Source organism: Crocodylus porosus, unplaced genomic scaffold (genome assembly GCF_001723895.1).
Source record: "Crocodylus porosus isolate Cpor-Errol unplaced genomic scaffold, CroPor_comp1, whole genome shotgun sequence".
NCBI classification, from domain to species: Eukaryota; Metazoa; Chordata; order Crocodylia; family Crocodylidae; genus Crocodylus; species Crocodylus porosus.
The window spans coordinates 20,755,028-20,774,121 of NW_017728950.1; the positions used below are offsets into that span (position 1 = coordinate 20,755,028).

General features: G+C 42.9%; 2 protein-coding genes across 2 annotated transcripts in view; both read left to right on the top strand.

Moving 5' to 3' along the window:
- Positions 1–13,261, top strand: part of APTX (aprataxin) — a 15,604-nt gene extending 2,343 nt beyond the window's left edge. The window contains exons 3-8 of the mRNA XM_019555250.1: positions 1,421–1,467; positions 2,121–2,447; positions 4,032–4,091; positions 11,494–11,720; positions 12,000–12,103; positions 12,695–13,261. Of these exons, the coding sequence (XP_019410795.1) occupies positions 1,421–1,467; positions 2,121–2,447; positions 4,032–4,091; positions 11,494–11,720; positions 12,000–12,103; positions 12,695–12,849 (920 nt within the window). The 3' untranslated portion in view covers positions 12,850–13,261. The remainder of the gene's footprint in view (positions 1–1,420; positions 1,468–2,120; positions 2,448–4,031; positions 4,092–11,493; positions 11,721–11,999; positions 12,104–12,694) is intronic.
- A 95-nt stretch (positions 13,262–13,356) lies between these two features.
- On the top strand, positions 13,357–17,495 carry ACTL7A (actin like 7A). Its single transcript, XM_019555249.1, has one exon. It carries the CDS (start codon positions 15,915–15,917, stop codon positions 17,091–17,093), a length of 1,179 nt encoding a protein of 392 aa, XP_019410794.1. The 5' UTR covers positions 13,357–15,914; the 3' UTR covers positions 17,094–17,495.
- The last annotated feature ends 1,599 nt before the right edge of the window (positions 17,496–19,094 follow it).

Consider the following 19,094-nt stretch of genomic DNA (forward strand, 5'->3'; position numbering starts at 1 on the left):
TTGGCAGGGCTACGGACCTTGTCGTGCATCCACAGGTGCATCTCTAGCAGGGCCAAGGAGGTGATCCTCCCCCTCTACGCGACACTGGTCAGGCCACAGCTGGAGTACTGTGTCCAGTTCTGTACGCCCCGCTTCAGGAGGGATGTGGACAACATTGAGAGGGTCCAGAGGAGGGCCACCCACATGATCTGGGAACAACAGGGCAGGACCCTACAGTGAGAGACTGCAGGACCTGTTCAGCCTTCACAAGTGAAGGCTGAGGGGGGACCTGGTGATGGTCTATAAACTCACTGGGGGGACCAGAAGGGTTTGGGAGAGACCTTGTTTCCCCTACCACTCCCTGGCATAACAAGGAATAATGGCCACAAGTTGTTGGATAGTAGGTTTAGATTAGACATCTGTAAGAACTACTTCACAGTCAGGGCGGCTAGGATCTGGAACCAACTTCCAAGGGAAGTAGTTCTGGCTCCTACCCTGGGGGTCTTTAAGAAGAGGCTTGATGCCTACCTGGCTGGACTCATCTGAGCCCAGTTTTTCTCCTGCCCAGGCAGGGGGTCAGACTTGAAGATCTACAAGGTCCCTTCCAACCCTACTTCTATGATTCTGTGCTGTTCTGTGGAAGGGATATCATTCTTCATTAAATTCTGTGGGCTTTTTTAAAAGATTCTATTCCTTGATATTGTATCGTCTATTAGAGCTATAAAATACCAGGTGATGCTGTCTGCACTCTTGTTTCTCTGTATTTTCTATGCTTTTTTTAAACAGGTTTAGCTTTTGAATAATGAATAATTCACATGAGAATGGATGTCCAGGATGACTTCGGTCAATTTTCTCATCTTGAAGTTCAGCAGTCAGTAGTGTTATTATGAAGTAGTTTTGTTGGTATGACTCAGAAAATCATACTTATTGTCAAAAACAAAAAACCCAATACTGTGAGTTTATTTCTGGTGTGTTATTGGATATCCAACTAATAAAGCAGCAGACACTTCAAATATTGCCATTATATTTATTTTGGCTTCTGTTTTGAATGGGGACAGAAATTTTAGCAACAGACTCGTATATAGATATTTTCAGACCCAGCTTTGTTATCCAGGATTTTGGAAAAATGTGTCACTGTCTAAAAAAGAATCTTATACCCCAGCTAAATACAGATTATTTTATGCCTATCAGGGTTTCTCGGTAGATGTATTGGACCTTGTTGAAAATTAACTGAAGCAAAATGTATAGGATTTGACTGAATCAGACTCTTTAGTAGGAAGTATGCATCTGCTTATACCTATTAAGCTGAAGTAACAACAGGACATGCATCATGAAATGTGCGGCCTGTATCAGATGGTCTGTAAAAACTAGCTTCAGCAGTACTCAAAGAAAAGAGGGTCTGGCCACTAGATTTGTGATGCTTTGTTTTTTTTCTTTCTAGTACAACTAAAAGCAGACTGTAATAAAGGCTATGTCTGGATCAAACAGGTATGCTGTCCCATGGAAGTGGGGTGTTGTTATTGGGTGTTGTCATTGTGTTTACACTGTACAAATCGCAGCTGGTGATATAGCCCTGTCACAGACCTTGTGATCTACTCTGTGCATAATGTGTTCTAGTTGGTAGGCTTATGCTGTACCACTCCTTTTGTGTCCTGTAGAGGTAGAGATCTTTCATTCTGTTCCCCGCACTGGATAATATCCTTTAAATGAGTCGGGTCTACTTAAGACTATTGCTGCTCCTTGCTTCTGCTACTTGCAGCTTTAGACTGGGAGAGCAGATCTGTACTAGCTAAGCAATATTTTAACGAATACATACATTTAAATGTGGACAGAGCTTAACACTTTTACGACATCTTAACAAGTTAAGGGCAATGTGAGGCCTCTCCCTCCAGGGTTAGCTGACACCTTATTTTCTTTGAAAAAACAACACCCTATTTTCTTTGTATAGACAAACCTTCTCTTGTATGTCCACACGTCAATCAAAGGCACTAGCCTTAAATCCACTAGCAGAGGAAATACTATGTCATTTCTTCTTTGCATTCTAAGGACAGTGACATTCTGGGGATGATAGGTTCTGATGAATTTAGAGTGCTAAACTATTTAAGTCAATTCCAGCACTCTGTTTGCTTTCTTCTCCAAAGATAGGTGTGAATCCAGCCAGCATTGATTTAGTGAATATTGGCAAAGATGAAGAAGTGAAAATGAAGCCAGGGCAGGTTCTGCATATTGTGAATAAACTTTACCCCTATACTATACAATTCTTGGAAGAAGCAGGAGATCCTGGGACAGTGTCACAGGGGAGGTTAAAAGCTGAGAAGCGGTCATCTGAAGACTCTAGGAATGGTAACACAGAAAATGGGTCTGCCAAAAATATGAAAATGGTGGCATCAGATTTGGAAGATACTAACAAGTCGGGCAGTGTCGGAAGTTCTGTTACGTCTCCATCAGCAAGCTCGCTAAGCAAAAAAGTGAGTAGTAAAATAATTGGTATGAACCCTTTCCCCATGGGCAGGACTGCTGGAGCTGCTCTGGTGATAGTATACCTGCTGGTGGTATCAGCCCCTCCAGGGTAGACAGCCTCTCTGTATTCAGGGTCAGGTTAGCTGACTTTAAAGCAAATGTAAGTTCTACATCTGTGATGCCTGTTATCACCAAAGCTACTACAGCAGCTTTGAGGAAACCATCCGAATTGTCTTCCGATATGCAAACTGTCCATAGAATTGCAGTCTGAATTGTTTGGGCACCATCTGGTTTCAGGCTTGTCTCTGCTGCACCTCAAGCTAGTCACTTATAGGTCAGGTTTGTAATGGTATTTCGCTGCTCAACATCCATTCAAATTAGTGGGAGATGGGTGCCTAAACTTTGTGTAAAAATCTAGTACTTTTGCCTTTTTGGTTCTAGCTCTTGGAGACGGTGTGGATATGGCTCATACCCCTCACACAGGTTTACAGATACTACATTCTGGCAAAATTTAAGCCCTGGATGTCTCAGATTAGATACCTAGTAACTGAGGGATACAAAATTGGTAGCAGCGGCTCCTAATATTGGCTTAATCATCCTGTGTGTTAGCTCCTATTGGTACAACCCAAAGGGTGCATGTATTAATGCTTGCTAGTTTCAGACACCGTGGTGGAGTTAGCACTGTTAGAAAAGCCCATGAGGCAGTTCATATTATTGTGTTTGGATGATGCCAGTACATAAGGCCTAAGGCCCCAAACAGAAGATTGAAGATAAAAAGTACTAACAACTGCCTTCCTCCATGAACATTGTCTGTTCTGTGCACTGGATGAGATGTGGTACCTTGTAGAAAAACAGTCCATGGTCATGTAATTCCAGCTGTCATTGTGTACATTGGGGTTGTTCAGCTGACCACATGCAGCCTGTGAGGGATTAACATGTAGCCCCAGACTGTCATGTAGCCACCACTCCCCGCTATTGCTCCGGCTACAGCAGCAGCCAGAGTGTTGGGGCTGTCTCTCCCTCCTCTGATTTCTTTTACATGCCCCTGCTCCAGCAGGTGGGACAGGATGGCATAGCACAGCCTGTAGTCCAGGGGGATACAGCAGCCTAGAGAGCCTGTGCAGCATGGTGCTATGGGGGAGCCCATGAGGAGCTGAAGGTGAGGTAGGGTCCTGCATGCATAATGCAAGGATCGGGTTATGTGCCCACACACCTGTCCACATGCTGCAATGCAAAATGCGTATGGGGCATGCAGCCGGAGGGGTAGGGGGGCCACAGTCCTTCTTGGTGTGGCCCATGGGGCATGCATACCCTGACCACTTAAGTTGGACATCCCTGATGTACATGTACAAAAGTGTTCAATCAAGGTTGAATTGGACACTCCAATTCTAGGATTTCCCAGCTTGACGTACTAACTGCAATTTTTTTAATATTACAAATATATTTTGTAGGGGTTTTTGAAACAGGACTGTGATAAACGTAAAGTGTATCAGAAAAATAATATCGGAGTTCTAATAGCAAATGTTGAACTGAATGCTTAAATGTTAAATCTCTTAACTTCCTTCTGAACATTCCTTTTCTATTTGTTTTAGGAGTATATAGGACATTGGAGTCAAGGCCTGAAGGTATCAATGCAAGATCTAAAACAGCAGGTAGGAACCTCACAACCTGTCCTAGAAATAAATCTAACCAGTCCAGATTTAAGTGTGCTTTCCATTCAGAATGCTGTTAAGCAGATAGCAGGTTGTCATTGGCTCGTGCATATGTATACAACAATCTGCTGTATATATTTGTACTTAATGGATGGAAGATTTATTAGTCGTCTTCCATGAGACCTCATGCCAACCTCCAGAACCTTGCAGAGTCATTGCTGTGATTCTTCTCACTTGTTTCTCTTGACATCTGGGGTTGAGAAGAGGAAAAATTGAGCACTGGTGGATTCAGTGACCCAATCTAAAAAGAAAAAATGGTGATGGAAGGAATCCCGTCCTAAACTTTAGACCTTCCTCTCTTCCTGTTACTTGTTTTCATTGTAGTTGAGTGTATTGCCCGGTATTGCTATGTTATTATTGGTGGGTCTAAATAGGCCCAGACAGTCCAAGTTGTTAAAAGGAATGAGTGAGCTGACCAGCAAACACGGGGTTTGAGTGGGAATCTGCAGGGGAGATTTTGTCCCATTTGCTTTTTAACCTTTGTTTACTGTAAGCTTGCCAAGCACAAGTAGGCAAAGGAAGAGGAAGGAACATTCTAGGAAGTACCAGCAGCAGAAGATTAAGAAATAGGTAGCAAAAGGATTAATGAGATGGCTAGACAATGTCACAGTGCTAAAATCACTCAACCTTTGCCAGTACTCTTGTGGGCTCTATCCGAGTGGCAGGGGGAGAGGGAGGACAGGCATTGACCTCCAATGCTTCTGCTAAGTTCCTGTTCTGGTTCTGTGGGGACCGTGGCCTGCATGTCCTTATTGGAGAGAGCCGGGTTGGGGAGTGCTTGTAGAGGATTCCATTCTGGTGGATTCCATTATGAGATGAGCAAGGAGATCGAAGGAGGAGGTATCTAGGCTCAGAAGCATCTGTGAGCATGAGGACTTACTGGCATAATGCACAGAGACATCCAGCATCATGGAAGAGACAACCAGAAGGGGAATTTAAGGAAAGAAACCTAGTATGAAGTAGGAGATGGGCCCACTGAAAGTCTCTGAAAAAAGGTCAGAGGAGAATATCAAGGGTGATATCTTGGTTGTTTTTTGCTGTAGACCACCAAACCAGGAAGAGAGGTGGATGAAGCTTTTTAAGTGACTAGGGGTGGGAAAACAGAGTGGACTGTCTGACAGTCAGTCTGACTTACAAGCCTGCTAAACTGTCCAGCCAGGTCCCATGCCCAGGACCCCTGCCACTGTTGGTGCTGGACTCTCCAGCCCCACTCCCCTAAGCGTCTTCCACCACCACTTCTCTTCCTTTGTAGTGGCTAACCCATTCCTCTTCCCTTAGCTCCTGTGATTTTTAACAAAATATTCTTAATAAGGGAAAGTTTGGGTTTTCCTAGTAAAAAGCTAGATGCCAGTCTTCAGTCTCAATGGACTCTTAGCCATAGAATGCACTTTATTGGTTTATAAAACATCACTAATCCTGAAAATCCTGACTGGTGTTTTCCAGAAGAAGCACTTTAGTAACATTTGTTCATTGTCAGTTTAATCACCACCTTCACTTCCCTCTCAGAATCAATTTTCTTATGGCAATCCTTTTACTTTGGAGCTGGGCCACCAGTCACATAGCTCATTCTCTGAAATCTTCATTTTGGCAGGAGAAGGTCCAAAATCTATGGCCCATTCTTCAGCAAGATTTGCTCACATCCCAACCACTTGTAAACCAATGGATGAATAGATGGAACTTAGATGAGATCCTGAATTTCAATCATTTTTGGAGGGCCAGCCAAAGAGAGGAGGGATTCAAATGAAAGATGTTCTTCATGGAAGGTCGTTATACGACTTGAGGCATGTGTAGATGAAACGGAGGCCCTACATTGAAGCAGTGGGTTTTAAAAAACAGTGCTTCAATTTAGGGCTGATAAAACCCCCGTTTCATGCACACACACCCTGCTGACTTACCTGCCTCTCTGGCGGGGGGAGGGAAGGGCAAGCTGCTGGTGGGCAGAGCAGTCCCTGGGCTGCAGGGGGGGTTGGTGCTTCCCTCCACAACAGCAGCGGCCCACCCTGCAGCACCTGCCTGCAGGCACCCCAGCTCTGGTGGTCCTGGGGGGCACTGCAGACATGGAGGGAAGCACTGCCCCTCCCCAACTGCTCAGGCAGCCAGGCAGGTTCTGGAGGGGGGGGTGCGGGAATCAGGCTTCCTGCTTTTCTTGGGCAGAGCCTGCTTTCCTGGACTGCTGTCAGGCTGCAGAGGCCCTGAGCTGCACAGAGCCCCGTGCTTCACTCCACAGCTGTAGGAGCAGCAAACTAAAACTCCTCAAAGGAGTTAGTTTGCTGCACCCCAAGTTATTTAAGGTGCATTATGCCACTGAATTTCCTACAGTGGCTGGAATTAATGCTCAATATGCCACTGATGTGCGGAAACACTGATACTGTTAAAACGATGCAAAAGCATTTAGCCCGCTTTGAAACGTCATGCACATACACCTTTCATTTCATCTACTGCCTTGGGTTCTTGCTTCTCTTGGGAGTTCTTCAGCAGTAACACTTGTAGTTTCCCTTCTTTTTTTATTTCACCAGAGAAAGAATGGATTGTTAAAATATGGAGGTGGATGCAAGACAGGGAAAAAGGATTTGTCTCTGAGTTTCCACATTGTTATGAAATAAAACACAGAAGAATGCTGCTAAGATGTAGTGGTTTTAATTTGGGCTCATCCTTCTGGTGCTCTTGACATTATGCAAGTTTCCTTTTGCTTTTCTGTTGCCAGGCAAAGCAGGTAGGCAGGAGGGGTTTGCTATACAGACCTGACTAGATACTGTGGTTACAGTAGTCTACTGAATTAAAACATCTAGGGAATTGTAGCAAAATAGTACCAGTATTCTCCCTGGAACACTTAAACTCACAAAAAAAATCTCTCTCCTCATGGGTAAAAAAAGTCTTAGAGTACTAAGCAGATGGTTTGGTGTATGGGCTTGCTTTCTTTAATTTGAGGTTTTTGCACTGAAAAGTGGGATATCTTGGAAACAAAGAATAAGGGACTGATAGAATACTTCACTACTAACATCATTAAGCAACTAATTGTGGGTTGGGGCGCTACATCAAGCTAATAGTTTTACAAAATAAGTAAACAAGCAATAAAATTATGTAACCTTTTTAACAACTTTTTCCTCCTTTACCTGTGTATTTAAGCACTTAAGGCTTAAAAATTGAGTAAAGATTTCAGTTTAACAATTTCTTTAATTCCTTTTCTCTTTAGTTGAATGGTGCATATACAAGGGGAAAATCCTTGCTTAGTAACTTTTGGCAGTATTAACTGTTCTTGCTGCCAAAAGGGAGAGTCAGTCTTTTTTTTTTTTTATGAACTTGAGTTGTTGAAATTCATTTTAAGACGCAACCAGATTTTTAAAAAAAACCTGGTAGCATCATAAGAGAAATAGCAAAATTAGAAAAAGCATCTATAGCTGATGGTCAAGCTGCTTAGGGCATAGCATCTAATCTTATTAACCATTTAAAAACTTGGTAAACTTTTACCAGGTTCAGGCTGGCTGGCCTCTCTGCTCAACAGTGTTGTGATAGTTGATTGGATTTTTCTTGGCCAGGCAAGCCATATTCTTCTTGGGAAGAAGGCAGTAATAGGAGAATAAAGGTATGGAAGAAAAATGATGGAATAGGGATGGGGTGACAACAGGACCCTCAGCTGCTTTACAGGGCCATTAGCTGCTTCTCTCTTCTGGTGTGGTTGAGGCAGTGTTGTCTTGTGCTTTTCGTGTGCACACTCAGGAATCGTCATCTGTGAGAATAAATGAAGTTCCTTGCCTTTGGCTCTTCATTCCACAGAGTTGGCTAGTCAGACCAGTAGCTACCAGGAAGCAAGTGGCCAAGATCTCCCCATAGGTCACTCCACACAGACAGACATGCCAATAAAGGTGCGTTAAAAGAAATGGGAACTGTCTCCCCTCAAAACTGCCCAATTTAAAGCAGTTCTAAAATTGAAGTCACAGTTAATTGAAGTCCTTTCATTTCTAATCTCCTTTGCTTATTACCATGTCAACCTGTGATGTCACTAGGAACCGTGAGACACAAGAGTTCTTTTGTAGATTGAACATGGAAAATTTTGTAGATTGTTTGAGGATTTTCCATGTACAATTGCAGCCAATACTAGAAGAAGACCCAGCTTTTAAAGAGATTTTTCCAGAACCACTCATCCTAGCCATTAAACAAGCATCGAACCTCACAAACTCCATATGACACAAACCACACCTAATAGATCCAGATCATGGCAGGGCAAGAAATGCAAAACCTGCCATCATATCTCCACCACTCCCACAATAACCACACCCCACAACAGGGCTATCACCATTCCTGGAGCTGACACCTGCACCATCAGCAACATTATATATCTCATCCAGTGCACCAAATGGCCTGATAGAAAATATGTAGGAGAAACCAAACAACTGTGCATCAGAATGAACACACACCGAAAATGTATTAGACAAGAATACCCAACTGCCTGTGGGGACACACTTCTCACAAGACGGTCACTCCCTCTGATCTCTCAGTTCTAATCCTCAAAAGGAATTCACAAAACGCCTTTTGTAGATGAGCCTACGAACTTCACTTAATAAATCTACTGGATACAAACATCATGGACTCAATATAGACATTGGATTTATGACACGTTACAACCGGCCTGACATCTGATTCACCAGATACCTGCCAGACCTGACCTCTTAGGCTTTTCTTCCCCTCCCCCCTCCTTTTCAGCCCTTTGTCTTCCTAATTTCCAGCTATTCACTCTTTCAGCCAGCCTCTTTTCTACCTTGAATTACTACTACTGTAATTGAAGGCTCTTACTCACCTTTTTGTTTTTCCACCCTGCTTTTCCACACCCCCTCCACTTCCCAGCTCTACCTTTTGTTGTCCTAATTTCTACCTATTTACATTCTCACTGACATCCTGTAACACTTTTAGCTGCTTTCATGCCTTGGAGTCTCAGAACAGCAGAGACTTCCTATGCCTAAAGAAGGGTGATTGTTCCTGAAAGCTTGCAAAGAACTTCTTTCCAACTACTCAGTTGGTCTAATAAAAGATATCACATCTACCCAAAGAACCTTGCCTGCCTTTGTAGATTAAATGCACTTTGTTCACTTAGGCAAAGGCTATTGAGTCCTGCAATCTTACTGATTTTATGTAACGTGCTAAGCTGTCTCTTATCCTTTAACTGACTCTAAACTGTTTAAAATACAGAGCCCTGTTCAACAACATTTGTTGTTGCAACTACTTCATGTTTGCTTGTTGGCAGATGCAAATCTGTTGTCTCATCCTCTGGTGGAAAGTTTTGTGAGACATGTCCTTTGCCTTTAGAAAGTGGCCTACTTGATGAGCAGTCTTAGTTTTGCAACAGTAACTTGTAGATTTCTATAATCTAGAGAGAGATTTCCTATGTCCCTTTCTTGCAAATGGCTCTCTTGGAAAAAGCAGTAGTCCCTCAAAGCCTCAGTGCTCTCTTACCTGGGTGAGGTGATTTTGACCATCTGCACTAGTGGGGCAGAGTACTTGGCACCTAAGTGGCCCGGTCCAGAAATTCTGCATAAACGGTATAGGCTGGATTTTTTTAGTGTAGAAACACAGCATTTTGGCAAGTTGTCTTAGTCATGTTGCAAAAAGTCTGAAGTGAGATATATATATTCATCTGAAGACATTATAAGTTGGTAGTAAAATATATTAAGACAGGCTGTCAAGAGACTTGCACAGACCAACAAAAAGTATCCATGTGCTTTCCAGCACTTCCCACTTGCCAGTGAATTGATATGGCTCTTTGGAAGCATGCTTGTGTGCTGAACAAGAACTGGAGATCTTTGATTACTATAGCTCCCTAGAAGCTCTTTCTCCATCCTTGTTGAATTTCAGAAGGAGAGCCATCCCATCCTTACCTTGTTTCATAGGTACAGTCTGGATATCTCTTTGTGCATATATAATCATACTCTAGTCCTGTCAAGGCTAACTGCTTTTGAGGTTCTATATCTGCTTCACATTGGCATGTCACCTGTAAGCATAGGTCAGTGAACCCAATGTACTTGGCCAGCAGTACCTGTATGGTATATGTGTTCCCTGTGACCTATTAGTCATCTGAGCATCAGCATGCTTCCATTCCTTTCAAGCACCTCTCAGTTTGAGACTGAGCTTCTTTCCATCTTCATTTAGATGGCAGGAAGACTTTATTCTACATGTTATATGTAACTAGGCAGTGCAGCTGGCCATTGACAGTGGTTAGCAGGGTAATCTTTTTAACTTAAGGAAGGAAAAAATAATCTGTTAGACCTGGGGGCTGTAGTGTAAAAAACAGTAACAAAGAATTATATAAAAAGCAAAAGGAAAAAAAACCCCACCTTATGAGGTATCAATGTCATTGGTGTCAATAATCAGTAACAGCTTTTCATTCATAATCTAAGTCAGTCTTAGTGCTTCCAGCACAGCATCCATCAGTAGAAGGTCAGGGAGTGTTTTCCATCCTGCTGTGCTAAAGTTTCCCCAGGGTACTAACAAGTAGACCCTTCTGTGAGAGATCCAATCCCAGTCTTGGCCTGTGAATCTCAGACTGTGAAAGGATACACTCACAGTAGCCAGTGTAAACTTGCCTGTGCCCACTAGACCTTGTTCCACCAGCATCTCTGAGGAATGTATCCATCTTGGATGTCTGTAAGGTGGCCACCTGTAGCTTTGCGCACACATTCACAAGGCCTCGTCCAATTTTTTAAGTTTTTGGATTTGGTGCTGCAGTTGATGAGGTGACCATCCAATTGGTGTGTGTTTCTGTAATCTTGCCTTCAGGTGAACTGAGAACCACTTTGGTGTCCTCCCTAGCAGAACATGTATGCTGATTCACTTGAAGGAGAAAACTTGCTTACCTTGCAGTAGTTGGAATTCTTAGAGATCTGTATGTGCTTGCCACAGCCCGTGCTCCTATCTTCACCTACTTTTCCTCAAGTCCTGTATGCTTAGGATTCTGTGGTTGCATAGGCATGCTCTACAATGAGCCACTGGGAGCATGTACACAGTGTAGATACTGCTGGCGAATAAACTTGCAAGCTTAGGCATGTGAGCCCAAACTTGGAATGGGCTTCCAAGGAAGGTAGTGCTCACCCCTTCCTTGGGGGTCTTTAAGAGAAGGTTGAATAGGCATCTGGCTGGGGTCATCTGACCCCAGCACTCTTTCCTGCCTAGGCAGGGGTCAGACTCGATGATCTGTTGAGGTCCCTTCCAACCCTAGCATCTACAGATCTATGAATCTATGAGTCCCATGCACCCAGAGTGGACTCTTCTGGAACTATAGTTATCCAGTAAGTAGCTTCTCCTTCCAAGGGACATTAGTCAGTGGTAAATAACCTAAATCTCTCTCCACTAGGTCTACAAAGATGAAAGGGTTGTAGCAATTAAGGACAAGTATCCCAAAGCTCGTTACCACTGGCTCATCTTACCTTGGGACTCCATCTCCAGTTTAAAATCTGTGACAAAAGAGCATCTTGCACTACTGGAACACATGCATGCCGTTGGTGAAAAGTTGGTCCACCAGTGTCCTGAGAGAGAGAGCTTACAGTTCAGGCTGGGTTACCATGCTATTCCCAGCATGAGGTAAGACTTGAGTGGGTCAGCAGATGCCACTTCTGTTACCTAAAGCCTCATGCTGAATTATACAGATTTAAGGTTAAGTCTCAGAGATGCTTGGGATTTTAAGACTCCCATTTAGGCATCACTAACATTCTCAGAATCACTGCCCACTTGGTGCCCAAAGTCCCTGGCAGACATCATACTTCAGTTTTCTAAGGTAGCCATTATCTGTGTAGCTTTTTCTAGATGAGAACTGATTTTTTAAAATTATCATTATTTTAATTAATTGTGTGTGTGTTTCAGTCACATACATCTGCATGTAATCAGCCAGGATTTTGATTCTCCTTGCCTTAAAACCAAAAAGCACTGGAATTCTTTTACCACAGAATACTTCTTGAACTCCCAAGGTAAAGATGTTTTTAAAACTTGCTTTATTTTTCTTGTCTTTGTTATCTTAAAACATTTGGTTAGGAAGAACATTGAAAGCTCATGCTTAATTTTGGATATTGAGTCATTATTGTGGCAACTGTCAATCCTCCTGGATCATGGTGTATGTGTGAGGGGCACCATATGCACTGAATTTTTTGAGGAGTGGAGGCTGCCCAGACCTTCCATCCTCCCATTAGCCACTGAGGTAGAATCTAAAGATGTTTTGTGCCTCCATGACTGTAGTTGTATATGCATCTGGGAATCAAACCCAGGTCTCCTGTGTGGTAGACAAGGATTCTACCACTGAACCACAGGGGGACTTGAGTGATCATGATACCATATTTACTCAATTTTTAAGAAGTTTTCTGTTCTATTCATTGGCCTTTTCTTAGCATCATGAATAACAACTGGAAGCTGCAGTGCAGGGAACACAGCTGGGACAGGTAGCATGCTGTTTTGTAATGATGAAATCCTACTTGCATAAAGCATTGAGAACAGATTTTATAGATGCTGAGTGCACTTCACCGTGTATTCTATTCTTGTACCTAATGTTTTTTGGTTTCCTTCAGATGTGATAGAGATGATAAAGACCGAAGGAAAAGTGCTGGTGAGTGGTGGGACTTCTGAACTCCTCAAGTTGCCCCTCAGATGCCATGTATGTAGGCAACCTCAATCAACCATCCCACAGTTAAAGGAACATCTCAAGAAGCATTGCCCAAACTGACTTAGATCTGGAATTCTGCGTTCTTGTACAGTTCTTGGAAAAGTTCCAGTAAGCACACTCAACACCTCCTTATAATGAGGTTTTAAAAGAATTAAAGTAAATTAACATCTATTCATTAGATAGGCTGTTGGGCTAGGATTGTACGTGAATGGAAGTCTGAAACTGTTTTACTTGGGTAAATCAGGATTATTCTGATTCAAGAGGCAGTTTAGTGCTTACAGTAGGTTTGTGTTAGACTCTAAGGGGGAAATATTCAGAATATGGTGTGGAAACATCTCCTTTTGTTAAGTGATATTGACACCTGATTCTTTCTTTCCTTGATTTGGTGACATTGATATCAACAAAAATACCCTTGGTTAGACTGTAATATCCATTCAAATTTAAATGATTAATAAACTTCCTTTAAAACCTTCCATTGCAAATGGCTAACAGATTATTGCTGATAAACCCCTGCCTACACCTGGGCAAACAGGAAAGACAGTCTAATCTTTGAAAGTGACCTGGTCTTTGTTGTGGTATGTACTGACCATCCACAACACCAAGCTTTTAAGGGCTGCTTGTCCTGGCCTTTGGAACATACAATATAGTATTATTGTAATAAAGTGTGCATCTTGCTGCAAATTGATTTTGCAGTGGTTAGTCAAAATCCAGTGTCTTCAGTGGTGAATGTATCCTTGTAGGACTACAGGATGGAGCCCCCTTACCTTTTAAATGCACTTGCAAAATCATTAACCCATTAGACTCAGCAGGATACATTGTAACAGGTAAAAACAGTTATTGAAGGATATAGAAAATTACCAGATCACTTGTTAATTATTGACAAAATATTTAAGTAGCGACTATTAATTTAACACTTTAATGTGTAGGATGGCTGAAATAGTGGCTCCAATAAAATTCCGCTGATGTTCTTTCAGTCTGTTGGCGTATCCTAATGCTAAAGCTTGTGAAATGGATGTAACATCATTTGAGTGAACATGTTGCTTGGACTCTACACACTAAATCAGGTGATCTAGTTACTGCAGCATAAACTCTTAGCATTTTGGTAAACAAGTCAGGGTCCTTGATCCTCATAGTCTTCCTTTCCAATTCAGAAATGCTGAAACAACTTGATTACTACAGCAAAACCTGAAGTTTTGTCATAAGAATACAAGGACAGGACAGATTAGCAGTCTGCATGCATTGCTGGAAGACCAGAAGATTTCAAACATCAGCTCTGCATATTTTTCCTTACATGTGATGGGACTCAGTGGAGGTTTTGATATCAGCACAGCATGGTCCTTTGGAAATGTACTCATTTATCTGTATAAGATGTGTCCTCAGATATCTTGGACAAAATCTCAGTCTGCCACTATGCCATATTGTAATGGATTGATAATTTCTAGTGGTGTTTCAGTATTCAGGTATTGTCCCAAACCATTTCCTTTTTGCTTGACAGTTTTATTGGTGTCTTGGATTCTTTTCTTCCTGTGGGTGAAATCACATAGGAAGGGTTACTCTCTTTAGCAAATCTGTATTCACTGTAGTGCAAACCTAGGTCCACATCTAGTTGTTTTCTTAGGCTCACCATAGTTGTTATCCTCTGTCCCCAGCACATTAATCTTTCTTGTACCTACTTGCATTCTCTGTGCAATTTTTAATCTATAGATCCTTTAAAGTATATGGGTGAAGTTCAGCTGGTATTCTTGCAACTTTGCTATCACAACAACTGATTGTGATATCATTAGTATTGCGTGCTTGTAGCATGAGTCACTTCCTGCATGTGGCTTACCAATAAGCTTTTTAGTTACAATTTCAAAATGACATGCAAAGATTTTTTTTTTAGTATCAAATGGGCCTACTGACCTTAGGCTTCTATTCCTTGTGTTTCCAGGAGCAGTCCTGCTTATTAGATTGTACAGGATACTCTAGAAAAAACATTCCTTCCCTCTTCCAGGAGTCAAATATCTCAGGTCTTTGGTGTTTAAATATATAAAGTGCAGGTGCTCTAGAAATGACCAGCTTGATAAAAGGGGCTGTCTTCTCTGCCTCACCCCACCTCTTCTGCAAAGACTAAAACAATCCTTAATGACAGGAGGCGCAACACACCAGAGAGTACGAACACTTCACATCCACAGGAGCAGCTGTGCCCTTGTGCTTCAGATACCACCTGGTATCTGCCTCTGGTTCAACAGCACGACAGAACATGGTGAAAAGAATCCAGAATCTTTTACTAACAGCAGGCTGCCACTCATGACCTGAAGAATCTCTTTGTGAGTCAGATCCACAGGCCATAGGTTGTTAACCTCTGGTTTAGTGGGGTTGCTCAATAGGTTATCTTAATATTCTCTTGCTTCTATAGGCAATTTTTTTTCCTGTTTTTTCTCATTTGCTTGTTTTTATAAGTTATTTTTCTCTCTCCTGTAAGGTGCCCTCAGCCTTTGTTGGGAAGGATGATAAATCTAATAAATAAAACAACCAACCAATCAACTATGGATATTTTCCTAGCACGGAAATAGCATCAAACTGTACAGAAATGTTGAGGGCTTTTTAATAATGAACAAAAAGAATATTCACTAAAGCAATGTTTCCCAAAATAAAAAGATTGATTGAAAGATTGTAGACCTTTTCCCTAAGAGTTTAGGAAAGGACCCAAGGTTGCATTGAAAAATAAAAACTACAAAGTTCTTGATTAGTGCCAGTTTGCACAGGAGGCTGCATGCCCATGTAGAATTCAAGCCAGATGTCTGCTCATTTGGTGATGCTCAGAACAAATTTAGCATGCAGAGGGAAAACACATCTGCAATCAGTGCCTGCATGTATCTTGCTGCAGGGCACTTCTTTAAAAGTCCATGTCTCTCTAAAGGTCTGCTTAAGCCCTGGGACAGGGAGACCTTTGATGTCATAATTAGTGATGTCAGTGGCATGAGTGTTCTAAAAGTGTCACCTGTATTCCTGCTGCTTGCCATGTTTTCTGCCAGCAGTCAAAGAGAATCAGCGTCCATGACACTGGAAAGGAAGAGTCACTCAAAGACCGTTCAAGCTCCAGCTCTCTGCCTGTAGCAGCTGTAAAGGAAGGCCCTACAAGGATGGGAGCAAGAACCCATACAAACCTTAAAGATGAAAAAATGTCTTCATTGCCCAACAAAGACCCCAGGATAGTGAAAGAGACTAGAGCAGTGATCATAGACATTGGCACAGGTTACTGTAAGTGTGGTTTTGCTGGGGACCCTAAGCCTTCCCATGTGATTTCATCAACTGTGGGTAAGCATCTCCAGGAGACTGCCAAGACTGGGGACAATCGGAAAGATACCTTTGTTGGTAGAGAACTTTACAGTGCTAATATACCCCTAAAACTTGTCAACCCTTTGAGACATGGCATTATTGTGGACTGGGACTGTGTCCAAGACATTTGGAAATACATTTTCCACAATGAGATGAAGATTCTCCCAGAGGAGCATGCCATCCTGGTATCCGACCCTCCACTGAGCCCTACCACCAATAGGGAGAAATATGCTGAGATGCTGTTCGAGACATTCGGTGCTCCTGCCATGCATATTGCTTACCAGTCTAGATTATCCATGTACTCTTATGGGAAGACTTCTGCTCTAGTAGTGGAAAGTGGCCATGGTGTTTCATATGTGGTTCCTATTTATGAAGGTTATACTATGCCAAGCATCACAGGCAGGGTAGACTACGCCGGTTCAGATCTCACCTCTTACCTCATGAAGCTGTTAAATGAGTCTGGGTATCAGTTTAAAGAGGAAGACCTAAGCAAAGTAGAAGATATCAAAGAGAAATGTTGTTATACCTCATTGGATGTTCCTCGGGAAATGTCTCTTCAGAGACTGCCAGTTGAGTATGAGCTGCCAGATGGGCATTTAATTACAGTTGGCAAAGAGCGATTCTTATGTGCTGAAATGCTTTTCACACCATCCTTGATAGGGTTCCAGCAGCCAGGGCTTGCACTGATGACAATGACCTGCCTCAATAAATGTGATGTTGATCTCAGGAAGAAACTGATGGACAGTATCTTGCTGTGCGGAGGTTGTACCATGCTGAAAGGCTTTGCTGACCGTTTCCAGCAAGAACTGATCAAGATGTGCCCTAACAACAACCCTGTTGTAGCAGCATCGCCTGAAAGAAAGTCCTCCGTGTGGACTGGAGGGTCAATTTTGGCATCACTCAAGTCTTTTCAGCAGCTCTGGGTTCATCGGAGAGAGTATGAGGAGCATGGTCCTTTCTTTATCTACAGGAAATGCTTCTAAGCACAAAATGGATAAGACTGAGCTTGGAATCAAGCCTACCATCTAATCAGGGCCATATTGTGTTAAGTACCTTTATTTCCCTCTCTAGGTACACTCTTAGCTAGGAGGTGGCTTGTGCCATTAAATGCTTGTAGCTTTCTGTGTTGCATGTAGTTTTTCACTTGTGTTTTAACAGGAATTTTGACTGTCAGTAAATCTAGTCCAATGGTTAACAGGAAACAGGTCCTACAATGGTACATAAGGAGCTCCCACTCCCTTGTCCAGGAGGGACTGTGATAATAACAGCACTGGCATCATCCTAATGAAGCCTCAAAAACCAAGTACTAAGTATTAGAAATATAGAGGCTTCTACCCTTCCAGCTGTCTGGTGCTGTTAAGGTTTTTTTGACTAAAGGGTTGGAAGAAACAAAAGGGAACATTCCCTTTACACTGCTGTGCTGTGGGAGGTGCCTGTCCATACTGCGTCAAAAGTGATCACAAGTGTTTTGAATAACTTTACTCAAGCTTCTCATACTGGGCCCAAGTTGGACCCTTCCAGGTCCAGCAGCACACCTGTGAGCAGTGAATCATCCAGATCCAGTCCCAAAGCATGTCTTGCCCCCCTACAACAGCACCTCTGGGTACTTTGCCTGCCTGGCATTGCTGGACAGCCACAGCCCCGTTTGGCTGCAGGCCTCTGTCCAACTGTGCCTGTTCTCTGCCTTAAACCAAAGGCAAGGATTACATCCCTTCTCCTCCTTCCCTTTAATAAAAAAAGGCCTTTTTGTTGAGCTCCTGGCTCCACCTGGCAGGAGGAGGAAGGGGTGATGTCTCCATTCCTGGCACAGTCTGATCAGCACATACATACATGTAGGAGCAGTTGAAAGGAAGAAGACATGATGAAGCAGCCCACACTAGTCAAAGAGTGTATGATTAAATGTTCTTGGACCAAACCGCTCAATAACTGCTCAGCTTGTACCACCTAGCCTTGCACAGAGGGCACTTAGCTCAATCTATACCAGGGCTCCTGCATTTTACACTTGTATGAGCTCCAAAGGACTGATAGACAGCATCAAGCTGGTGCTTAACACATGATAAATATGAGGACTGGAGTAGTGATGAGGGTGTAGGCTGCCCTCCTGTATGCCAGCTGCCATGACGCCCAGGCAGTTTCTAAAAAAAACAAGATCAGGATGGAAACAGATAATCTGACAAGTTTGTCTAATAATGGTCTGACATACCTGGCTTCTGTACAGTAATACCAGAGTAGTCTTAAATTAGCACAACGCAATAAATGGCATTACAGCAAAAATGGAAAGCTGGCTGACTTACCAACTTCAAAACAGAACTCCCTTTAGTTCACATTAGTGAATGGGGTGCAGCTTTGGTCCTTACAATGCCATAGCAAGGGCGGGGATGAGCAAAATGATTCCCCTGGGTACCAAAGCAAAGGGGCACCAACAGGTGCTGCCCAGCTGGGGCAGGGTGCGGAACAGAGCTGTGAGCAGTTCATTTGGGGGGACATGGGGATGGGGGAAGGGCAGCTCTCACCACTGCGTACACTCCTGGGTAAGCATGGGGACAAGGGCATGTGCCCCCCAAATCTGTGCACGGGGCAAGAGTGGGCTGCTGCTGCGGGCTTTGCCCTGGGCATCAAACTTCAGTGCAATGGCACTGCTTATGCACACTATTCAATGAGCACATCAGAAATCTGAAAGGCACCAGGACAACGGTATCCTGGCCTAACTCAGGCCTCCTCTACATATATTATGCAATTAACTGGGTAACTGCGCAATTTAGAACAGCTACATGTGCAAAGTAACTATCATGCCATCTAACTATAAAGGTACATCCAATTATAAAGGTAGAGCTAGAAAACGTAATAACTTTAGAGCTGGTTTCAATTCAACTTTAATTTGCCCTTGGATTTGGGAGCTACAACCCCCCCCTCCCACCACCGCACACACACACACACTTTTTACCTGTCAGCCTATTGCTCAGCCCCAGAGACAGTACACAAGT